This window comes from Mus musculus, chromosome X, assembly GCF_000001635.26.
Source record: "Mus musculus strain C57BL/6J chromosome X, GRCm38.p6 C57BL/6J".
Taxonomy (NCBI): domain Eukaryota; kingdom Metazoa; phylum Chordata; class Mammalia; order Rodentia; family Muridae; genus Mus; species Mus musculus.
In genome coordinates, this window is record NC_000086.7 from 134,680,320 (window position 1) to 134,698,362 (window position 18,043).

Consider the following 18,043-nt stretch of genomic DNA (forward strand, 5'->3'; position numbering starts at 1 on the left):
TCTGAGGCAGGACCACCAAAAGAGAGAAAGAAGGTGGAGAAAGGAGAAGACACCATAGGGTAAGTGAATCATGAAAACATGGCCATCAAGGCTGGCCAATTGGAGTAGGAATGGCTCAGGCAGAACATAGCAAGTTCTAACTCAGGGTAATTGATAGGTAAGTAGATATTAATAGCTTAGAGAGTATGTATTATATCTGCCCATCTCTAGTGATATGATCTAAGGTGGGATAGAAACCCCAGATTATATATCTACTACAACATATTTATGTTTTTATTTATTTAGTTATTTTTTGAGACAGGGTTTCTTTGTGTAGCTTTGGCTGTCCTGGAACTCACTTGTCTTAGTCAGGGTTTCTATTCCTACACAAACATCATGACCAAGAAGCAAGTTGGGGAGGAAAGGGTTTATTCGGCTTATACTTCCATACTGCTGTTCATCACCAAGGAAGTCAGGACTGGAACTCAAGCAGGTCAAAAAGCAGGAGCTGATGCAGAGGCCATGGAGGGATGTTCTTTACTGGCTTGCTTCCCCTGGCTTGCTCAGCCTGCTCTCTTATAGAACCCAGGACTACCAGCCCAGAGATGGTCCCACCCACAAGGGGCCTTTCCACCTTGATCACTAATTGAGAAAATACCCCACAGCTGGATCTCATGGAGGCACTTCCCCAACTGAAGCTCCTTTCTCTGTGATAACTACAGCTATGTCAAGTTGACACAAAACTAGCCAGTACGCCACTCTGTAGACCAGGCTAGCCTTGAACTCACAGAGACCTGCTTGCTTCTGCCCCCTAAGTGCTGGAATGAAAGACGTGTGCCACCACTGCCCAGCTCCCTACATTTATTTTTTATGTGAGTGTATGTATGTATATATGTATGTATGTATATATGTATGTATGTTGGTGTGAGGATGCCTTGGCACATTTGTAGAAGTCAAATGACAGCTCGCAGGAGTTGTTTTTCCTTTACTACTATGGGGGTTCCAACAGTGGAATTCAAATCAGCAGACTTTGCAGCAAGTGCCTTCAGCTAAACCATCTCACAGGCCTGTCCTACCTTATTTTGAAAGGTAAGAAACAGGATATGGGTTGAGACTGCATTTAAAAAAACCCTGACTATCTGAAGTAATGATGCTTTAATCAAGATACTACTTGTATCCTTCCTTTTCCTCTTCTGGGGACGGTGCTCAGAGGCACTCAAGATGGTCCAGTGTTTGACATACCATCGTAGGCTTTCCTACAACACAGCCTCTAACAAAACTAGGCTGTCTCGAACCCCTGGCAACAGGATTGTTTACCTCTACACCAAGAAGGTTGGGAAAGCACCTAAATCCGCATGTGGCGTGTGCCCAGGCAGACTGCGAGGGGTTCATGCTGGGAGACCCAAAGTCCTTCTGAGACTGTCTAAGACCAAGAAGCGCGTCATGATGCAGGGCCTATGGTGTGTCCATGTGTGCCAAGTGTGTCCATGACAGGATCAAGCGGGCTTTCCTTATTGAGGAGCAGAAAATCGTTGTGAAAGTGCTGAAGGCACAAGCACAGAGTCAGAAAGCAAAATAGATATGCAACTTTTTTAAGTAATAAAAATCAAGACTTGGTCTTAAAAAAAAAAAAAGATACTACTTGTAGGGCAGGAGAGATGGCTCAGCAGTACAGAGCAGCGGCAGCTCTTCCAGAGGACCCAAGTTCAATTCCTAGCTTCCCACATGGCAGCTCACAACTGTCTTAATCCAGCTCCATGTGATGTGACACCTTTACATAGACATACATGCATGCAGAACATGAATGCACATAAAACAAAAATAAACCATTTTAAAAGTTGCTACTTCTATTGTTTTGTCCATACGTTGGAAATAATGTTATGCATGGTATACTAAATTTCTAAAAAGTCTTTTTTTTTTTTTTAGGTAAGGGAGGGAGGCTGGGGAGATGGCTCAGTATGTCGGAGCATTGGCTGTTCAATTCCCTACACCCACATGATGATTCACAACCATATTTAACTCCAGTCTCAGGGGCTCTAGTACCTTCTTCTGGTGTCTACCAGAAGTAGGCATGTGCATGGAGCATAGTCATACAGACAAAACACCCATGCACATAAAACAAACAAGTAAATACATAAAATTTAGGGTGTAAAAGAGGAGCTGGCAAAAAAAAAATAGAATCACCTTATGATTCAAAATTCCAACTATTGGGTGTATATTCTGTACCACCCCCCAATGAAAATAGTATATAAAAGAACCTACCTCCATGTTTGTTGCAGAGCTACTCATAATAGTGAAGATATGAAATCAAGCTAAACACCCAGTAATGGATATATAGATAAAAATGTGATAAATACATGACATGCATTATTTGTCAATAATTGAAAAGAACCTTGTCAGTTGTGATACTATGGATGACCCTGGAAAATAGTGTTGTAATTAAAATATGCCAGAGATCTAAAAAAAATACTACATCTTTTCCCGTATTTGAGGAACTCTAATCATCTGAATTCACCGAAGTTGAGAGTAAAATAATGTTTAGCAGAGGCTGAGAAACAAATAGATGACAGGGTTGGTCAAGATAGACAGAGGTTGGTCAAGTGGTACAGTGGTACACAGGAGAACTTAACCCTGGGATGCTTGCATAGTAGAGGAACTGTAGGCAACAATAAAGCATTGTGTATTTCAAATAGGTAAAAGAGATGACTTATCTCTTTGATTCATCAAGGAAGAGTTCATTGATAAATGTTTAAGGTAGTGACTGTACTAATTACCCATGCTGGGTATTGTGGTGCAGAACTTGGGAGGCAAAGGAGGGCAGATCCCATGAGTTTGAGGCCAGCCAGAGGCATATGGTAAAACTCTGTCTCAAAAACAAAACAAAATAAAACAAAACAAACAAAAAAAGCAGAACATCTGAGGATTTTTCCTTCCAGTTACCCAAACATATAAGGTAGGAAGAGACACATGTAATCAGTGAAACACAAATTCCAGTGAAACAGATCTGACCACACATGATGATTTCACATGTGATGCATCATCTTTGTACGTTAGTTGAGGGAATAATGGACTACATTCGTGAATGATGCTGAGGAGATGTGAGTGAACATAGAAAGATATGAGTAGCATTTTTCAGACTGGGAATGGTCAGTTAGTATATGAAGTGACGGTCAGGACAGTAGCTAATAAATGTGGGCTGAGCATGCTGGTAAAATCCAGATCAGAAAGGTGAGGCAGAGGAGTCATGAATCTCAAATTCATGACTACCTTGACACACATAGTAGGAGCTTATCTAAAAGAGTAGAAAATAGAGCTAGGAATAGTAGTACAACCTGTAATTCCAACATATGGAAGACCAAGGCAGAGGATTGATGAGTTTGTGGCCAGCATGGCCTAAAGAGTGAGATCCTGTCTCAAGAGAAATAAAAGAAAACAAATAAGGGAAATTATTTAAGTGTACTTATAGAAAATAAACAGTAAATAATAGAATTAGTTCAATTGTCCCCCCAGGATACAAGACTTAACTCTTTTTAAAAAATCATTCACAGTGTAAAAATCTATCAAAGGTTCTTTTTCTTTTTGGTTTTTCGAGATAGGGTTTCTCTGTGTAGCCCTGGCTGTCTTGGAACTCACTTTGTAGACCAGGCTGGCCTCGAACTCAGAAATCCACCTGCCTCTGCCTCCCAAGTGCTGAGATTAAACACATGCACCACCACGCCCGGCTTCTATCAAAGGTTCTTAATCTTTCCCCTATTGATACCTTTTTTTTTTTTAAAAAAAAAAAGCATTTATTTATTTTTATGAGAGTTGATTGGTGTTTTGCCTGCATATATGTCTGTGTAGGGGTGTCAGATCCCTAAGAACTGGAGTTACTGACAGTTATCACTTGCTATGTAGGTGCTGGGGATTGAACCCAGTTTCTCTGGAAGAGCAGTCGATGCTCTTAACCACTGAGCCATCTCTCCAGGCCCTAATACTTTTTAAACTTGTATGTGTCTATGTGGAGGCATGCCATGTGTGGAGGCATGCCCTCAGAGGCCAGAGGCAGGCAGCAAGTCTCCTGGATCTATGAGCCATGTGATGTGGTGCTGGAAACCAAACTCAGGACCTCTGGGAGAGCAGTTAGTGCTCTTAACTGCTGAACCATCTCTCTAGACTGTTACAACATTTTTAAAGCCCTTTAAATATCATAGTTGGGTGTGGCAGTATATATCTATGTCATTCTCTAAGGGTATATTTAACTAAATATCAAAGAGTAGAATTACCACAAGAAAGAATTGTAGGCTGTTATATTTATTGTTTAATATATTTTGCCCAGTTGCCCTTCATAAAAAGATTGAATTAAAATAGCCATCTCCAACAGAGTATAGGCATCTCCATATTCCCACAAAATAGTCAGTAATATTATTGAATTTACAAACTTTGATGTCATAGCTGAAACACAATTGTTTTGATTTGCATGTTTTTAAAATCAAGCATTTGTATATGTCTATTGGACATTTGGATCTTTTGTTTCTCCTTTGTGAACACATCTGTTTATATCTTTGGCACTTTCTTCCTATTTGTTATTTTTTTAATAATACCTACAGATATTTAAATTACAATCAGTTCTCTGGCATCCAAAGTTTATGCTTCTTTTAAAAGACGAACACAGATTTAAATTTTTATGTTACTCAATCGACAAATTAGTTTCTTTGGTAGAGAAAGCACATTTTGAATTCTGAAAGTCCATTAGTTCTCAAGCCTTATGTGTTTCCTGGCTCACCTCCTGAAAGGGCCTCCTTCACGCAGGGCCCCCTCACCAGGGAGGGCCTCAAGCTGGGGTGTCATGTTTCAACATTCTAAGAAGGAGGCTGCATGGACAGTTTATATTTGGAGTATGATTCTCCAGTGGAAACAGGTGGGTGCCCGGGGACTCTTCTGCATATGTTTGTTCCTGAATTCTGGGTTTTGTGAGGGTGGTGGCACTAAAGTTGTTAAGGAAGGCAGGGAGTAAAAAGGCATTTCTTCTGGGGACCGCTTGGAATCCTGGACCTTGTTCTTCCATTTCTAAGGGGGAAAGATCACTCATGGCCGTGCTGTTCCAACATGCCCATTGCTGCTGAAAAATGCTCAGTGCTCGCCTCCTACAAGGTGACAAACAGAACAGAAATGGCAGAACCTGGGGAGCCGTTACCCATGCCGCGATAGGATGAAAAGCCCACCTGTTAAGCCTCCTTTTTTTCTATGTGGTAGCAGTTGCTCCTTTTGTGGGTGTGGTGAGATTGATGTAAAAATCCAAACAAACAAACAAACAAACAAACAAACAAAAGAGCACAGCATTGGATACTAACCTTTGAAGTCACTAGTTTGTAAGGTACGGAGTTCATTTCGGTTTGGTCTTCATTAAACTATCCAGAGTCTCCTGTGAAGAAGTACTCAGGCACCTGGTAGGCAAAGGTAAGTACAGCCAAAACCTCAAAGGCTTTCAATTATTTCTGTAAAACTATCAAATTTTCAAATCTGAGTATCTTTCCAAAGATTAATCATCGATTGCATTAAAAAAACGAACTGGCTTTGTTTAGGAAAAAATGTATTTAAAATGTCAGCAATTACATCTGTTTTCAGCACTCAGGGGGCAGTTTATAGTAGCTAGAAAATGTTTTTTTTTAAGTGTCATAAAATTGTGTAAAAGAAAGAGTCTTTAAAATTTTTACAACCTGGACATTTTCATGGCGAATGAAACTGTCTTTACTGCATTTTCCCCTTACTGGGGGCGAAAATGATGTTAACAGAAAAGGGAATACAGACAAAGAAAGTGAAGGCTTTGATTGTATGGTTTTCCTCTTTCTCTAGCTGATTTGATGGTGGAATTGTTGCTAAGGGAAGGCAGGTTGTATAGAAAGCCAGTGGGGAGCGTTAGTATTGTAGCCTAAGAGGGAAAAGAAAGGATTCTTCAAAGATGCAGAAAAGGCTACAGTCGAGGCCTGGGAGTGGGTGGGGGTACAGACCCTTCCTAGTAACCAGGGACCGGTAAACTCCAACCGCTAGATGGTGATGACACTTGTGGGCTCTCAGATTGGAGAGCGCAGAGATGAGTGACAGGGCGGGGCGCTCTGGGGCTTGGCGCACGGACGCGAGGAGGGGGTTGCCTGTGCGTACAGAAGGGGGTCCTGTTGACTGCTTTCTGACCAGTGGGGGGTTGTGAGGAGGAGGGCGAGCGATGACGCGGAGCCCCCACGTGACCCGGAGCTGCAGAGCGACGCAGCCTTGGGTGCAGTCGTCACTCTCGTCTGGCCACCAACTCCCCGCTGCCCTGCGCGCGGCGGGCTGGCATCCGGCCCGGGGCGAGCAGAGCAGGTAAGGGCCCCCGGGCGGCTGCGCCGCGGCCCCTGTTAGCCGCCGCCTCTCGATCCCTCAGCGCAATGGAGATGGATTGGGGAGGGGGCTGTCCATGCTGGATCAAGTTCAAGGAGTCTTCCCCTCTGATTCTCCCGTGCCCCCCCCCCCCAGCCCCTAGCTAAATCTGTGCCGGGGAACCCTGTGCTTTGACAGGGCTGCTGGTAGGGAGAGTCTCTAGAGGGAAATACAGAGGGAAACGTCCATCCTCTTTAATTAACTCCATCAATGGGCGTCCGCACATGTCCGCGGGCTTCCTGCTCCTTTCAGAGGAGGGACGCGCGCCACCGTGGCATTTGCTGAGAAAATGGTGGGCCTTAATGCCTGGACGGCGGGCTCGGTAGGGGTGGTGTCTCAGAAGGAGGGGAGGGACCTTTGACAACCGGATTCCATAAAGGAGAGTGTTGGGATGTGTGGCCTTGGTACTGGCAGAAGCATTCAGTGCTTTTACTCTCTCCTTTTGGACAATAGTTCGATGTGGCTCTATTTGTGGTGAGGCGAGGGAAAAAAAACGGAGACAGACAAGAGAGCTGCACAGGATCTATGGAGGTTAGTGTGAGTACCAATACCAAATCGTTGAAGTTCTGTATGGATTCTATGCAGCCACGTAGGCACTGTTATATTTATTTGTATGTGTGTATGTGTATATATTTGCGAATGTATATATATATTTGTATATATGTATTTATATATAATTAGGATGTGGGGTGGGGCTAACCTAGGAACTTTACCTAAGCTTTGTTTCCTTACCAGGCTTCGGACTTTTCACTTAAATCCTATGGTGAAAACCAGCAAACACAAAACTTTATTACAGATTATTTTGATTTATGTCAGATGATATTGAAAAATACAAATTATTGTGTAAAAAATGATACTATTGTTTGATATAGCCTTTGGGGGATGGGATAATGATTTTGCAGAAGCGGACGCCTTCCTGCATACCTTGTATCTTGTACTGAGACTCCTAGAGATGGCTTTCAGGGGAAGCAGATGGCAGGCTCTGATTGAAGAATCATGGGATCTGGGGCCTCCATCTCTTCCGCCATCCTCCAGTTTCCAGACTGTCATGTCTACCTGGCCATCTTAATAAAGGAAATGGTGGACTTTTGAGGAAAGACCTAGAATCCTACAGGTGGTTTAAAAATAAATTTTCTCTTTCTCCCCCCTTTTCCTTTTCCTCTCCCCCTCTCTGTTTTACCCATTTCAGTGTAGGTGAAAGCCCTAGGTTATGACTGTGTCTCTTAATCTCAAAAGGCAGGGCCGAGGAACAGAGATGTTTGGTGCTAGGCTATCACAAGCACTCAGCACTCACCCTCTTCCTTTTCTTTGTCTGTTCCCAGGGCTTCTCATGTTTGAAGTAGGGCTTTTTACCCCTGGAAGCAAGGGAAAGAGGGGGAGACTGTTTCAGAACTGTGGAGGTTGGTATGAAGGTGGGTAGTGGCTGGTGATGACAAAAGAGGGTGGGTTTAGCTCGAAAGGACTCCAGTGGATGGCACTTCTGCCTGCCTTGTCTATCTTTCCACGGCCGATGTGCACAATGCTGCCATACAACCTGTCAATTTCAGCGCAGGAAACAGTGGGAATCTTTGAGCGAGGGTGGACTGGGCTGTGACAAAGAAGGCTTGAGATGGGATCATAAGATAGGAATACAGGGTTAAAATGGATCAGGACTCTGGCAATGCAAACCAAGTATTGGAACCAAGAATCGAGGTGTTTGTCTGTTCCACTAAGGGCACAGTCCCCATTATCTCCTGTTTATCTATGTGCTTATAGATCCTCCTGCATGTCTGCTTCAGAGTCTGAGGTTCTTGGAAGCAAGGAATCAAAGAGGAAATGATCTCTGATCAGAATAACTGGTAAGAGGGAGGGAACTGTTTGGTATGTCTCTAATGCCGGTTAGTGGAGACCAGTGTGCATCCCATAAGAGGCAGTCAGAAGGAGCTTCTTATTCTCCTTTTCAGCCATTCTTTTCTCACTATTCCCGATATTTACCACAAACCTTTACCTTGACTCTGGTATATGGAAAAGAGTGTTACAGCACCTAAGGAAATTGGACGAATTGAGAGAATAAATTGCTAACAATATGACTACTCTATCAAGAACAAACTCCTCTCTGTCTCTCTCTTTGTCTGCATTTCTCTAGGTCTAAAGGCCTCATGACTCTATATACTTCAAGAGCGCTTCACCAAGCAAAAGAAGGACAGAAGCGGGAACTTCGTTCATTCCAGGTTCGTATGAGTGGGGACCTGTACTAATGATAACCGTAGGAGACCCCTTACAAATCTAGTTCTTAGAGTTTCTGTTCCTTGTCCATTTGTTCTCAGCCCTCCTGCCATCCTTGACACAATCCATCTGGCATATGAAAATAGCTGGGCATTGGGGAGGATAGGAAGAAATGAAATAAGGGGTGAAAATTTGCCAATCATCCTCTTCTAGCAAGCTCATTGTTCCTACCCTTTCCGGTTCCTGTTTGTATCTATTTGAATAATGCCGGAGAGTTAGAAGAGACGGTTAAATTAATTTCCTTCTTCCACTTCTAGGTCTACTTCCAGGGGCAGCTCTGCTGGCCTTTAAGTGGTTAAACACCATTGCCCAGACACACCATCCTCTTTCCTAGCCCAAGTGAGCCCTCCTATATACTGTCCGTGCCTTCAGCAGGGGTGATTACATGGGCCGTGTACAGGATGTGGGCTGGGCGACTGCAGGACTGGTGATCTGGGCTGGTACCTGCTACTGCATTTACAGATTAACCAAGGGAAGAACTCAGAGTGTGAGCGGACATGCCAGAAATGGGTCCAGAATCGAGACGGAGACTGTGGTTGGGGAACAGAACCAGACCTTGGCCACAAGTGAAGCCATGGCTGGAAGAGAGGCTGAGACTAGAGTCAAGACTGAACCAGAAACTGGAGAAGGAGGTGAGCCTGTGGCTGAAGTAGACTCCAAGGTCCCTGTTCTAGTAAGATCCAGTGGCAACTGTCAGGCCAAGACAATGCTTGAGGAAGAGATAGAGACCCAGTCTGAGACCAGTTCATTGGTGGAAACAATGGTCATGACAGAGGCAGTGACTTTGACTGAATCCACATCCCAAGCCAAGGAAGTAACCATGAAAGAGGCAGTTACACAAACTGATGCTGAGGCTGAGGCTGTAGGCAAGAAAGAGGCAGTGACTCAGACCAAAGCTAAAGCTTGGGCAATGGCTGGCAGGGCAGAGGTCAAGAAAGAAGCAATGACCCAGACCAAAGCAGAAGCTCGTACATTGGCTGAAAAAGAGACAGAGATTAACAGAGTAACAGTGACACAGAGTGAGGTCTTGGCAGTGACCAAGGAAGTAGTCAAGATTGGAACGATGAATGAGACTGGAGTTGTGGCTGAAGCCATGATAAGACCACTGGAAGAGACTGTGAGTGTGACTAGGACTCAATCTGAGGCTAGGCTTGATGCTGCAGTTGACACTAAGGAGAATCTTAATGATATGTCTGTCGTAGTGACTGGAGTGGACACGAAGTCCTGTGCACAGTCTCAGGCTGTGGCCATAATCCAAAATGATGATATGGCTGGTGCTGAGGCTGACAAGGAGGATCTCAAAAACATGTCTAAGGCAGGGTCTGGGATAGATATGAAGGTTCCTGGTCAGCCTCATATTGCTGCCAACAATCTGGCTGAAGCTGTGCCAGGGGCAAAGAATGATGCTTGGGACAATGCAAAGGACATTTGTGAAGCAGAGGCAGATATAAGAACTTGTTTAATACAATCTGAGACTGTGGCCAAGATAGAGACTGAGGCAACATCCAGTGCCACGATGGATGGTGGGAAAGATGCCAATGCTAAGGCAATGACTGATGTTAATGTAACGGATACCCAGCCTCAAGCTGTAACCAGTGATCAGACTGAAGCCATGCCTGATGCCAAGGTTAAGGGTAAAGGTAATGCCAGTGCCATGGCTAAAGCAGGGGCCAAGGCAAACACCAAAACCAGTTCGCAGACTGATGCCTTGCCTGATGCTGGGGATAAAAACAGAAGTGATAACAATGTCACGGCTAAGGCAGAGACTGGGATAGATATGGTTTCCTGTACCCAGACTGAGCCTGTGGCCAAGGACAATGCCAATACCACGTCTAAGGAAGGAGCTCAGGCTACGGGCCAGAGCCAGGGTGAAGCCTTACCTAATACAAAAGGTAAGGCTAGAGGGAAAGCCAAAGCCAAGTGTAAGGCAGCGGCTGGGACAGACACAAAAACTTGTGCACAGCCTCAGGCTGGGACAAAAACTCAAGCTGAGGCCTTGTCTGATTCCAAGGTTGATAGCAAAAGTGACTCTAATGGCGTTTCTAAAGCAGGAGCAAAGGCAGACCAGAAAGCCTCTGGTCAGCCACAGCCTGTGGCCAATTGCCAGAATGAGGCCTTGCCTGGTACTAAGAATAAGGTCAAGGGCAATCCTAATCCTACGCCTAAGACAGAGGCGGGGACAGCTACAACAAGCTCTGCCCAGACTAATGTGACCAGTTCCCAGGGTGAGACCACACCTGGAGCCAAGAATAAGGCCAAGGGTAATCGGAATTCTGTGCCCAAAGCAGGGGCTGGGCCAGATACGACGGGTTCTGCCCAGTCCCAGACTGTAGCCAATTCCCACAGTGAGGCTTTACCTGGTGCCAAGAATAAAGTTAAGAGCAATTCCAATGTTGTGCCTAAGGCAGAGGCTGGGGTGGGCGCCTGTCCCCAGTCTGTGCCCGCTTCCCAGGGTACTGCCTTGACTGGTACCAAGACTAAGGTCAAGGGCAATTCTAGTGCTGTGTCTAAACCAGATGCTGGGGCAGGTACAATGGGCTCTGCCCATGCCAAGACTGCGGCAAATTCCCAGGGTGAGACCTTACCTGGTTCCAAGAATAAGGTCAAGGGTAATTCCAATGCTGTGCCTAAGGCAGAAGCTGGGGCAGGTACAACGGAGCCTAATCAGCCCCAGGCTGAGGCCTTGCTTGGTGCCAGAAATAAGGTCAAGGGTAATTCCAATTCTGTGCCTAAGGCAGAGTCTGGGGCAAGTACAATACTGGCTTTGGCTTCTTCCCAGGCTGAGGCCTTGCTTGGTGCCAGAAATAAGGTCAGGGGCAGTTCCAATGCTGCGCCTAAGGCAGAGGCTGGGGTAGGTGCAAGGGGCTCTGCCCAGTCCCAGGCTGTGGTCAGTTCCCAGAATGAAGCCTTGCTTGGTGCCAGGAACAAGATTAGGTCCAATGCTGGTACTAAATCAGGAGCAAGAACAGGTACAAGGGGCTCTGCTCAGCCCCAGGCTGTGGTCAGTTCTCAGAATGAAGCTTTGCTTGGGGCAAGGGATAAAGGTCTATCCAGTTCACAGGTAGAAGCCACTGGAGACAATAGGGTCTATGCAAAGCCTATGGTAGGGGCTGTGCCCGCTTCTGAAATGGTGACTGTGGCAGGTGCTCAGCCTAATGTTCATGATTATTACTGGAATGGGATTGGTGTTGAGGACTGGATTGCTGCTGAGAGGTGGATCAAATTCAGGTTTCAGACTATAGATGGAGACTGGGAGAATAGTGTTTCCTGGACTGAGGATGAGAGTGGAGCCACTATTGGGCCCTGGACTGGGGCGGCTAATGACAAGGCTGGCCTTGTTAGCTCCTGGGCTGTGGCTTGTGATGAAAGTAGCATTAAGTCCTGGACTGGGGCTAGGCCTGAGAATGAGGTTGCTCTTGGGTCCTGGGTAAGTGCTGGTGACCAGGCCACTGGAGCAATCTGGGCAGGAGCTCAGACTACTGATGGGACCTGGGTTGCAGACAAAGCCAGTGCAGGTTCCTGGACTGGGGCCGAGAACCAGATCAGTGCAGGTTCTTGGGTTGTCTCTGGAAACCAGGCCATTGCTGGGCCCTGGGCTGTGAGTCAGGTCACTGATGGGTCATGGCCTGCAGTCCAGGCTAGTGGAGTGTCCTGGGTTGTGGACCAGGCTACTGGGACCTGGACTGTAGCTGAGAACCAAACTGGTGCAGTGTCTTGGGCTGGAGCTGGCAATATAGTTAGTATTGGATACTGGACTGGGGCTGTAGACCAGACCAATGCAGTGTCCTGGACAGGAACTACTGATCAGGTTGGTGTTGAGGTTAAGCCAAGGTTTGAAGATCAGGCCAGTGAAAAGGGGTCTTGGGTTGTAGCTGGTGTCCAGACTAGTGGAGAGACCAGGTTGGGATCTGAGGATCAATCCAGTGGAAGGTCTTGGACTGAGACTGTAGACCAGGCCAATGCGGCATCCAGGCTTGGAACTGTAGATCAAGCTGGTGGTACATCCTGGGCTGGAACCGGAGACCAGGTTGGTGGAGTATCTACATCAGGGTCTGCAGACCAGTCCAGTAGTGGATCATGGGCTGGCACGAGGAATCTGGCTGGGGAAAGATCTTGGACTGGGACTGGCGATCAGTCGGATGGTGCAGCCAAACCTGGTTTTGAGAATCAGACCAGTGATGAAGGGTCTTGGGCTGGCACTATTGGCCAGCCTAGTGGAGGTTCCAAGTCAGTGTCTGAGGCTCAGTCTGCTGGAAGATCTTGGGCAGATTCTGCAGACCAACTCAGTGGAGGGTTCTTGGTTGGGCCTTTGGACCAGGCCAATGGAGAGTCTCAGCCTGTCTCTGGGGAACTGGCTGCTAGTGGAGTAGATCAGACTAGTGGAGGAGGATGCTGGACTGGTTCTGGGGACCAGTCTGGTGGAGAATCTAGGCTGGGTCCCAGGGACCAATCGAATGGAGAGTCTTGGCCTGGCACTGGAGATCAGACTGGTGGATGGTACTGTACTTACACTGGGACTCAGACTATTGGAGGAGGCCCTTGGGTTGGGGTCAGTGGCCAGGATGTTGGAGGGCCAAAGCCAGTGCACATGAACCAGGCTACTGGTGGGGCCTGGCTTGGCACTGGGACTCAGGTCAGTGCAGTGTCCTGGACTGGTGATCAAGTTGGTGGTTGTTCCAAACCTGGATTTGAGGATCAGGCCATTGGAGGAGGATTCTGGGCTGGTGCTGGGGACCAGACCACTGGAGGGTCCAGGCCAGCTGTGTCTGAGGATCAGTCTAGTGGAGGAGTTTCCTGGGGTGGTGCTGGTGGTCATGTTATTGGAGGATCTAGAACTGATCAGTCCAGTGGCACGTCCTGGCCTGGCATGGGGAGTCAGGTCAGTGGAGGCTCTTGGATTGGGAGTGTGGACCAGACTAGTGGCTGTACTAAATCTGGATTTGAAGATCAGACATGTGCAGGAGGCTCCTGGGTTGGTACTGGGGAGCAGACTAGTGGAGACTCCTGGCCTGGGTCTAGGGCTAGTAATGAAGCCAGTGGAGGATCTAGGCTAGATCCTCAAGACCAGGCTAGTGGAGGGTCCTGGATTAGGTCTGAGGATCAGGCCAGTGGACGATTCCTTGTCAGTGCTGAGGTGGAGGCTAATGAAGGATTTTGGTTTGGGCCTGGCAGTGAGGCCTTTATAGGGTCTTGGTGCTGGACAGAAGAGGCTACTATTTTGCCTGTAGCTGGGATGAAAGATGAGGCCAGTACTGAATCCACATCAGGGACTAGGGAAGAAACCAGCATTAGTTCTGGCTTAGGGGATGAAAAAAAGACCAGTCCTGAGTCCTGGACCAGATCTGAAGAGGCAGCTCTTACAGGCACCTGTGATGGCGGTGAGGCTAAGACTGTGGCTGGAGCTGAGGCTGAAGTTGATCCTGAGTCTAAGACTAGAGCTGAAGCTAAGGCTGAGGCTGAAGCTGAGACCAAGGTTGAGGCTGAGGTGCGAGTGGAGACTAGGGCTGAGGCTGGGGCAGCAGCTACAACTGCTTCTGAAGCCGGAGCTGAGGCAGGGGCTAGAGTTGAGGCAGGGGCTGGGGCTGAAGCCGGAATGGGGTTTTGGCCCTGGAATGGAGATGACACTACTAAAGGGTCTAGGCTTGGAGCTGAGGCAGAGGCTGGGGCTGGGGGAGGGGCAGAGGCTGGAGCTGAGACCGAGAATAGCATGGGGTTTTGGTTCTGGAATGGAGATGCAGCTACTAAAGGGTCTAAGCTTGGAACGGAGGCTGAAGCTGAGACTGGGATTGGAACAGGGACAGGGGCAGGGACAGGAACAGGGACAGGGACAGGGACAGGGGTGGGAGCAGGGGTAGAGGTTCAAGCTGTGGCTGATACCAGCATGGGATTTTGGTTCTGGGATGGAGCTGGAGCCACTAAAGGGTCTAGGCTTGGGACTGAGGCTGAGGCTGGAGTTGGGGCAGGAGCTCAGGCTGGGGCTGAAGCCGTGGGTGGGACCAGCATGGAATTTTGGTCCTGGGATGGAGATGAAGCTACTAAAGGTTCTAGGCTTGGGGCTGAGGCTGAGCCTGGGACTGGAGTTGTGGCTGAGCCTGGGGCTGAGACCAGTATGGGGTTTTGGTTTTGGAATGAAGACTCAACCACTAAAGGGTCTGGGCTTGGGACTGAGGTTGGGGCTGGCTTAGGGTCTTGGACTTTTTCTACAAATGTAAATGATGGTGAAGAGGAGGAGGAGGAGGATGAACTAAGTAGAGAATCCAGCCCTGGTATTGAAGAGATTAGTCTAAGAACCCTATTTGGGGCTGAGAGCGAGGACAGTAATGACCTCAGATCTACAAATGAAAAAGATGTCAGTTCTGAACCTGGGACTGGGGATAAGGCTGACGACACTAAAGACCAGTTTGATGCTGCTAATGGAGTTGACATAAGGTCTTGGTTCTATACTGGTAATGAAAACAAATGTGAGGATGAATCTTCATCTCAGGTGAAAGTCAAAAAGTCAACGGAGTCAAGGGGCATATATCCATCGATGGTCCCTGGGGCAGGAATGGGTGTATGGGATGGAACCATTGTTTGTTCGGAAAGCAAATTATTACACAAAACAAGCTTTCCAGGTGAAGATGGCTTCAGAAGGCAAGTCAGTACTGGAGTCAAGGTGCATTCCTGCAACTGCCGCTGTAAGCGTACTGTTAATCTGGATCCACACGATCTTGAAAAACTCATTTGCATGATTGAAATGACCGAAGATCCTTCTGTTCATGAAATAGCCACTAATGCTCTATATAACAGTGCTGATTATCCTTATCCCCAGGAAATTGATCGGAATATAGGTGGAATTTCAGTTATCCAAAGCTTATTGAGCAATCCCTACCCAAATGTCCGGCAGAAGGCTTTAAATGCGCTGAATAACATCTCAGTTGCTGCTGAAAACCATAGAACGGTTAAGACATATTTAAGTCAAGTATGTGAAGATACTGTCACTTATCCCTTGAATTCAAATGTGCAAGTGGCTGGACTAAGATTGATAAAGCACCTGACTATTACTAGTGAATATCAGCATATGGTTACCAATTATATTTCAGAATTTCTCCGTTTGTTGGCTCTGGGAAGTGGAGAAACGAAGGACCATGTTTTAGGAATGCTGGTGAATTTCTCTAAAAATCCATCCATGACAAGAGACTTGCTAATTGCCAATGCACCAACAGCACTGATCAACATCTTTAGCAAGAAAGAGACAAAAGAAAACATCCTTAATGCCCTTTTACTTTTTGAAAATATAAATCGTCATTTTAAAAAAAGAGGGAAAACATATCCCCAAGACCGGTTCAGTAAAACTTCCCTTTATTTCCTGTTTCAACGACCTAAAGCCTGTGCCAAGAAACTTAGAGCCTTAGCAGCAGATTGTAGTGACCCAGAGGTGAAAGAAAGAGTTGAGGTATTAATAAATAAACTCTGATTAACTATCTGTTTTTCCCAAAGTTTGAGTAACATTTTGGTTTTTCATCCTGGACATGATGCGCATTGTAAATTGCATTAGAATTTTGAAACTGGTGTTGCCTATGAGGATCTATAGCTGGACAATTTTAGGAACAACAAATGAGTTCAAGCTTGTACCGAAAATACATGTGTCAATTTTTATCTTGTCTGGATTGAGATATTTTTAGTATGCTTCATGAGCAAAACCCAACCGATTCTTCATAAGTAAGGTAATCTTTGGTCCTTTGTGTGGACTTATGTTTATACATTTGAGACTTTATTTTTATGTCACCAATAAAGTTGTGTGTTTTAAGAAGCAAAAGAAGAGATATTGTCTTCATTCTTGGGTTTATGATCTGTTTAGAAAGATAAGATAGGGAAATAAAATCAGTAGTCTTTTGGTCACAGACAGCTGCTTCCCATTAGTGTTTAGAGGCTGCAGAAAATGCTGCACAATGTATCAGTACCCATGGAATGCTTTGTGGTAAAGGAAGTCTTTTTAAAGCAAGCTGTTGCAAAAGGTCAAAAAGGCCATTTGAGGAAGAAAGGCCAGGAAGTGGGAATCCAGTTCTGGCTAGCCTTGGATAGAATGTTTGAGCAGGGGTAGGAGAGGAAATAAAAGAGAGAAAATTAGCCTGAGTTCTGCCTACAGGGCACCTCTGACTGCTTATTGAAGAGTGTTTGAATATTGTATCTATCCCTAAGAAACATCTAGGACTTTAATCCTAGCACTTGGGAGGCAGAGGCAGGCGGATTTCTGAGTTCCAGGCCAGCCTGGTCTACAAAGTGAGTTCCAGGACAGCCAGGGCTATACAGAGAAACCCTGTATTGAGGAAAAAAAAAAAAAGAAAGAAAGAAACATCCATGACCAGAGGATGAAAGGAGAGTAATATGGTTGGTCTGTGTTCAGGATGTGTCCAAGTTGGAGTGAGGACAGGAATGGTGACTAGAGACAGGCAAACAAGCTAGGAAGCTCCCACAGTAGCCAAGGCATGAGATGAGAAACATCGGAAATGTCATTTGCTCCTGTAGGGATGATAAGGATAGCGAATAAGTGAGCTATCTCTCCTTTGTGACTTGCTATGTAGTCAAGACTGGCCTTGAACTCAGGACTTAGCAGTCCTTTAACCTCAGCTTTCCGAGCACCGGAGGAAGGGTAGGCCTGAGTCTCTGCCTAGGGTCAGAAAGCCTTGGAAATGAGTAGGTGCTCCAGCCTGTTCTGGAGACACGAAGAGAAGCAGTTTTATTTTAGGGTTGTGGAGTCTGTGGAAACTTGTCCTCTTTCATAGCCAACTCTGGTGTTTATAGAAGTGTAAAATAAAATGGGTTTGACTTAAAAAGAAAATATAGTTGAAATGAAAATTAAAATGTCGTATTTACATCAGGATTTCTTTAGTAAGACTGGTTGGAATGGGTTTTCAGAGAACCATCAAGAATGCCCCATGGAGGAAGCAACAGTGTCAACAGGCCAGACCCCTGGAGCTCCCGACCAACCAAAGAGGACACATGGACGGGACTCATGGCTCCCGCCGCATATGTGGCAGAGGTTGGCCTTGTTGGACATCAGTGGGAAGAGAGGCCCTTGGGTCTAAGGGTGTTCGATACCCCAGTGTAGGGTAATGCCAGGGTGGGAAGGTGGGGGTGAGTGGGTGAGTGGGAAAGCACCCTCATAGAGGCAGGGGGATGGGGAATAGGGTAGGGGATTTCCGAAGGAGAGACCTGGAAAGGGGATAACATTTGAAATGTAAATGAAGAAAATATCAATAAAAAAATTGAAAAAACAAACAACAACAACAAAAAGAATGATGTTGGGATCCACAGGGATGAGGATCCAAATTTCTTCCACTTTACATTGTTGGCAAGGGTACCTGTGTGTGTGTGTGTGTGTGTGTGTGTGTGTGTGTGTGTGTGTGTATGGGGGAGGAGG

At 46.3% G+C, this 18,043-nt stretch overlaps 1 protein-coding gene, 1 long non-coding RNA gene and 1 pseudogene across 8 annotated transcripts; 2 read left to right on the plus strand and 1 right to left on the minus strand.

Moving 5' to 3' along the window:
• The first annotated feature begins 1,185 nt into the window (after positions 1 to 1,185).
• Positions 1,186 to 1,595, plus strand: Gm7857 (annotated as a pseudogene).
• A 2,647-nt stretch (positions 1,596 to 4,242) lies between these two features.
• B230119M05Rik (RIKEN cDNA B230119M05 gene) lies at positions 4,243 to 6,143 on the minus strand. The gene is made up of 3 exons (NR_045454.1): positions 6,121 to 6,143; positions 5,313 to 5,405; positions 4,243 to 5,105 (listed from the first exon to the last, which is right to left on the minus strand). It is a non-coding gene; the product is annotated as an RIKEN cDNA B230119M05 gene (long non-coding RNA).
• On the plus strand, positions 5,331 to 17,456 carry Armcx4 (armadillo repeat containing, X-linked 4). 7 transcript variants are annotated; one of them, XM_006528470.4, is made up of 6 exons: positions 5,331 to 5,418; positions 6,829 to 6,906; positions 7,698 to 7,787; positions 8,131 to 8,213; positions 8,501 to 8,585; positions 8,898 to 16,438. In XM_006528470.4, exon 6 carries the CDS (start codon positions 9,026 to 9,028, stop codon positions 16,094 to 16,096), a length of 7,071 nt encoding a protein of 2,356 aa, XP_006528533.1. In that variant the 5' UTR covers positions 5,331 to 5,418; positions 6,829 to 6,906; positions 7,698 to 7,787; positions 8,131 to 8,213; positions 8,501 to 8,585; positions 8,898 to 9,025; the 3' UTR covers positions 16,097 to 16,438. The 7 variants fall into 7 exon arrangements, with proteins under 7 accessions (XP_006528533.1, XP_006528532.1, XP_006528535.1 ...); XM_006528469.4 differs by lacking the exon at positions 5,331 to 5,418 and adding an exon at positions 6,052 to 6,318 and having other exon boundaries at positions 6,829 to 6,912; XM_006528472.4 differs by lacking the exon at positions 5,331 to 5,418 and adding an exon at positions 6,052 to 6,318 and having other exon boundaries at positions 6,829 to 6,912; positions 7,698 to 7,775.
• The last annotated feature ends 587 nt before the right edge of the window (positions 17,457 to 18,043 follow it).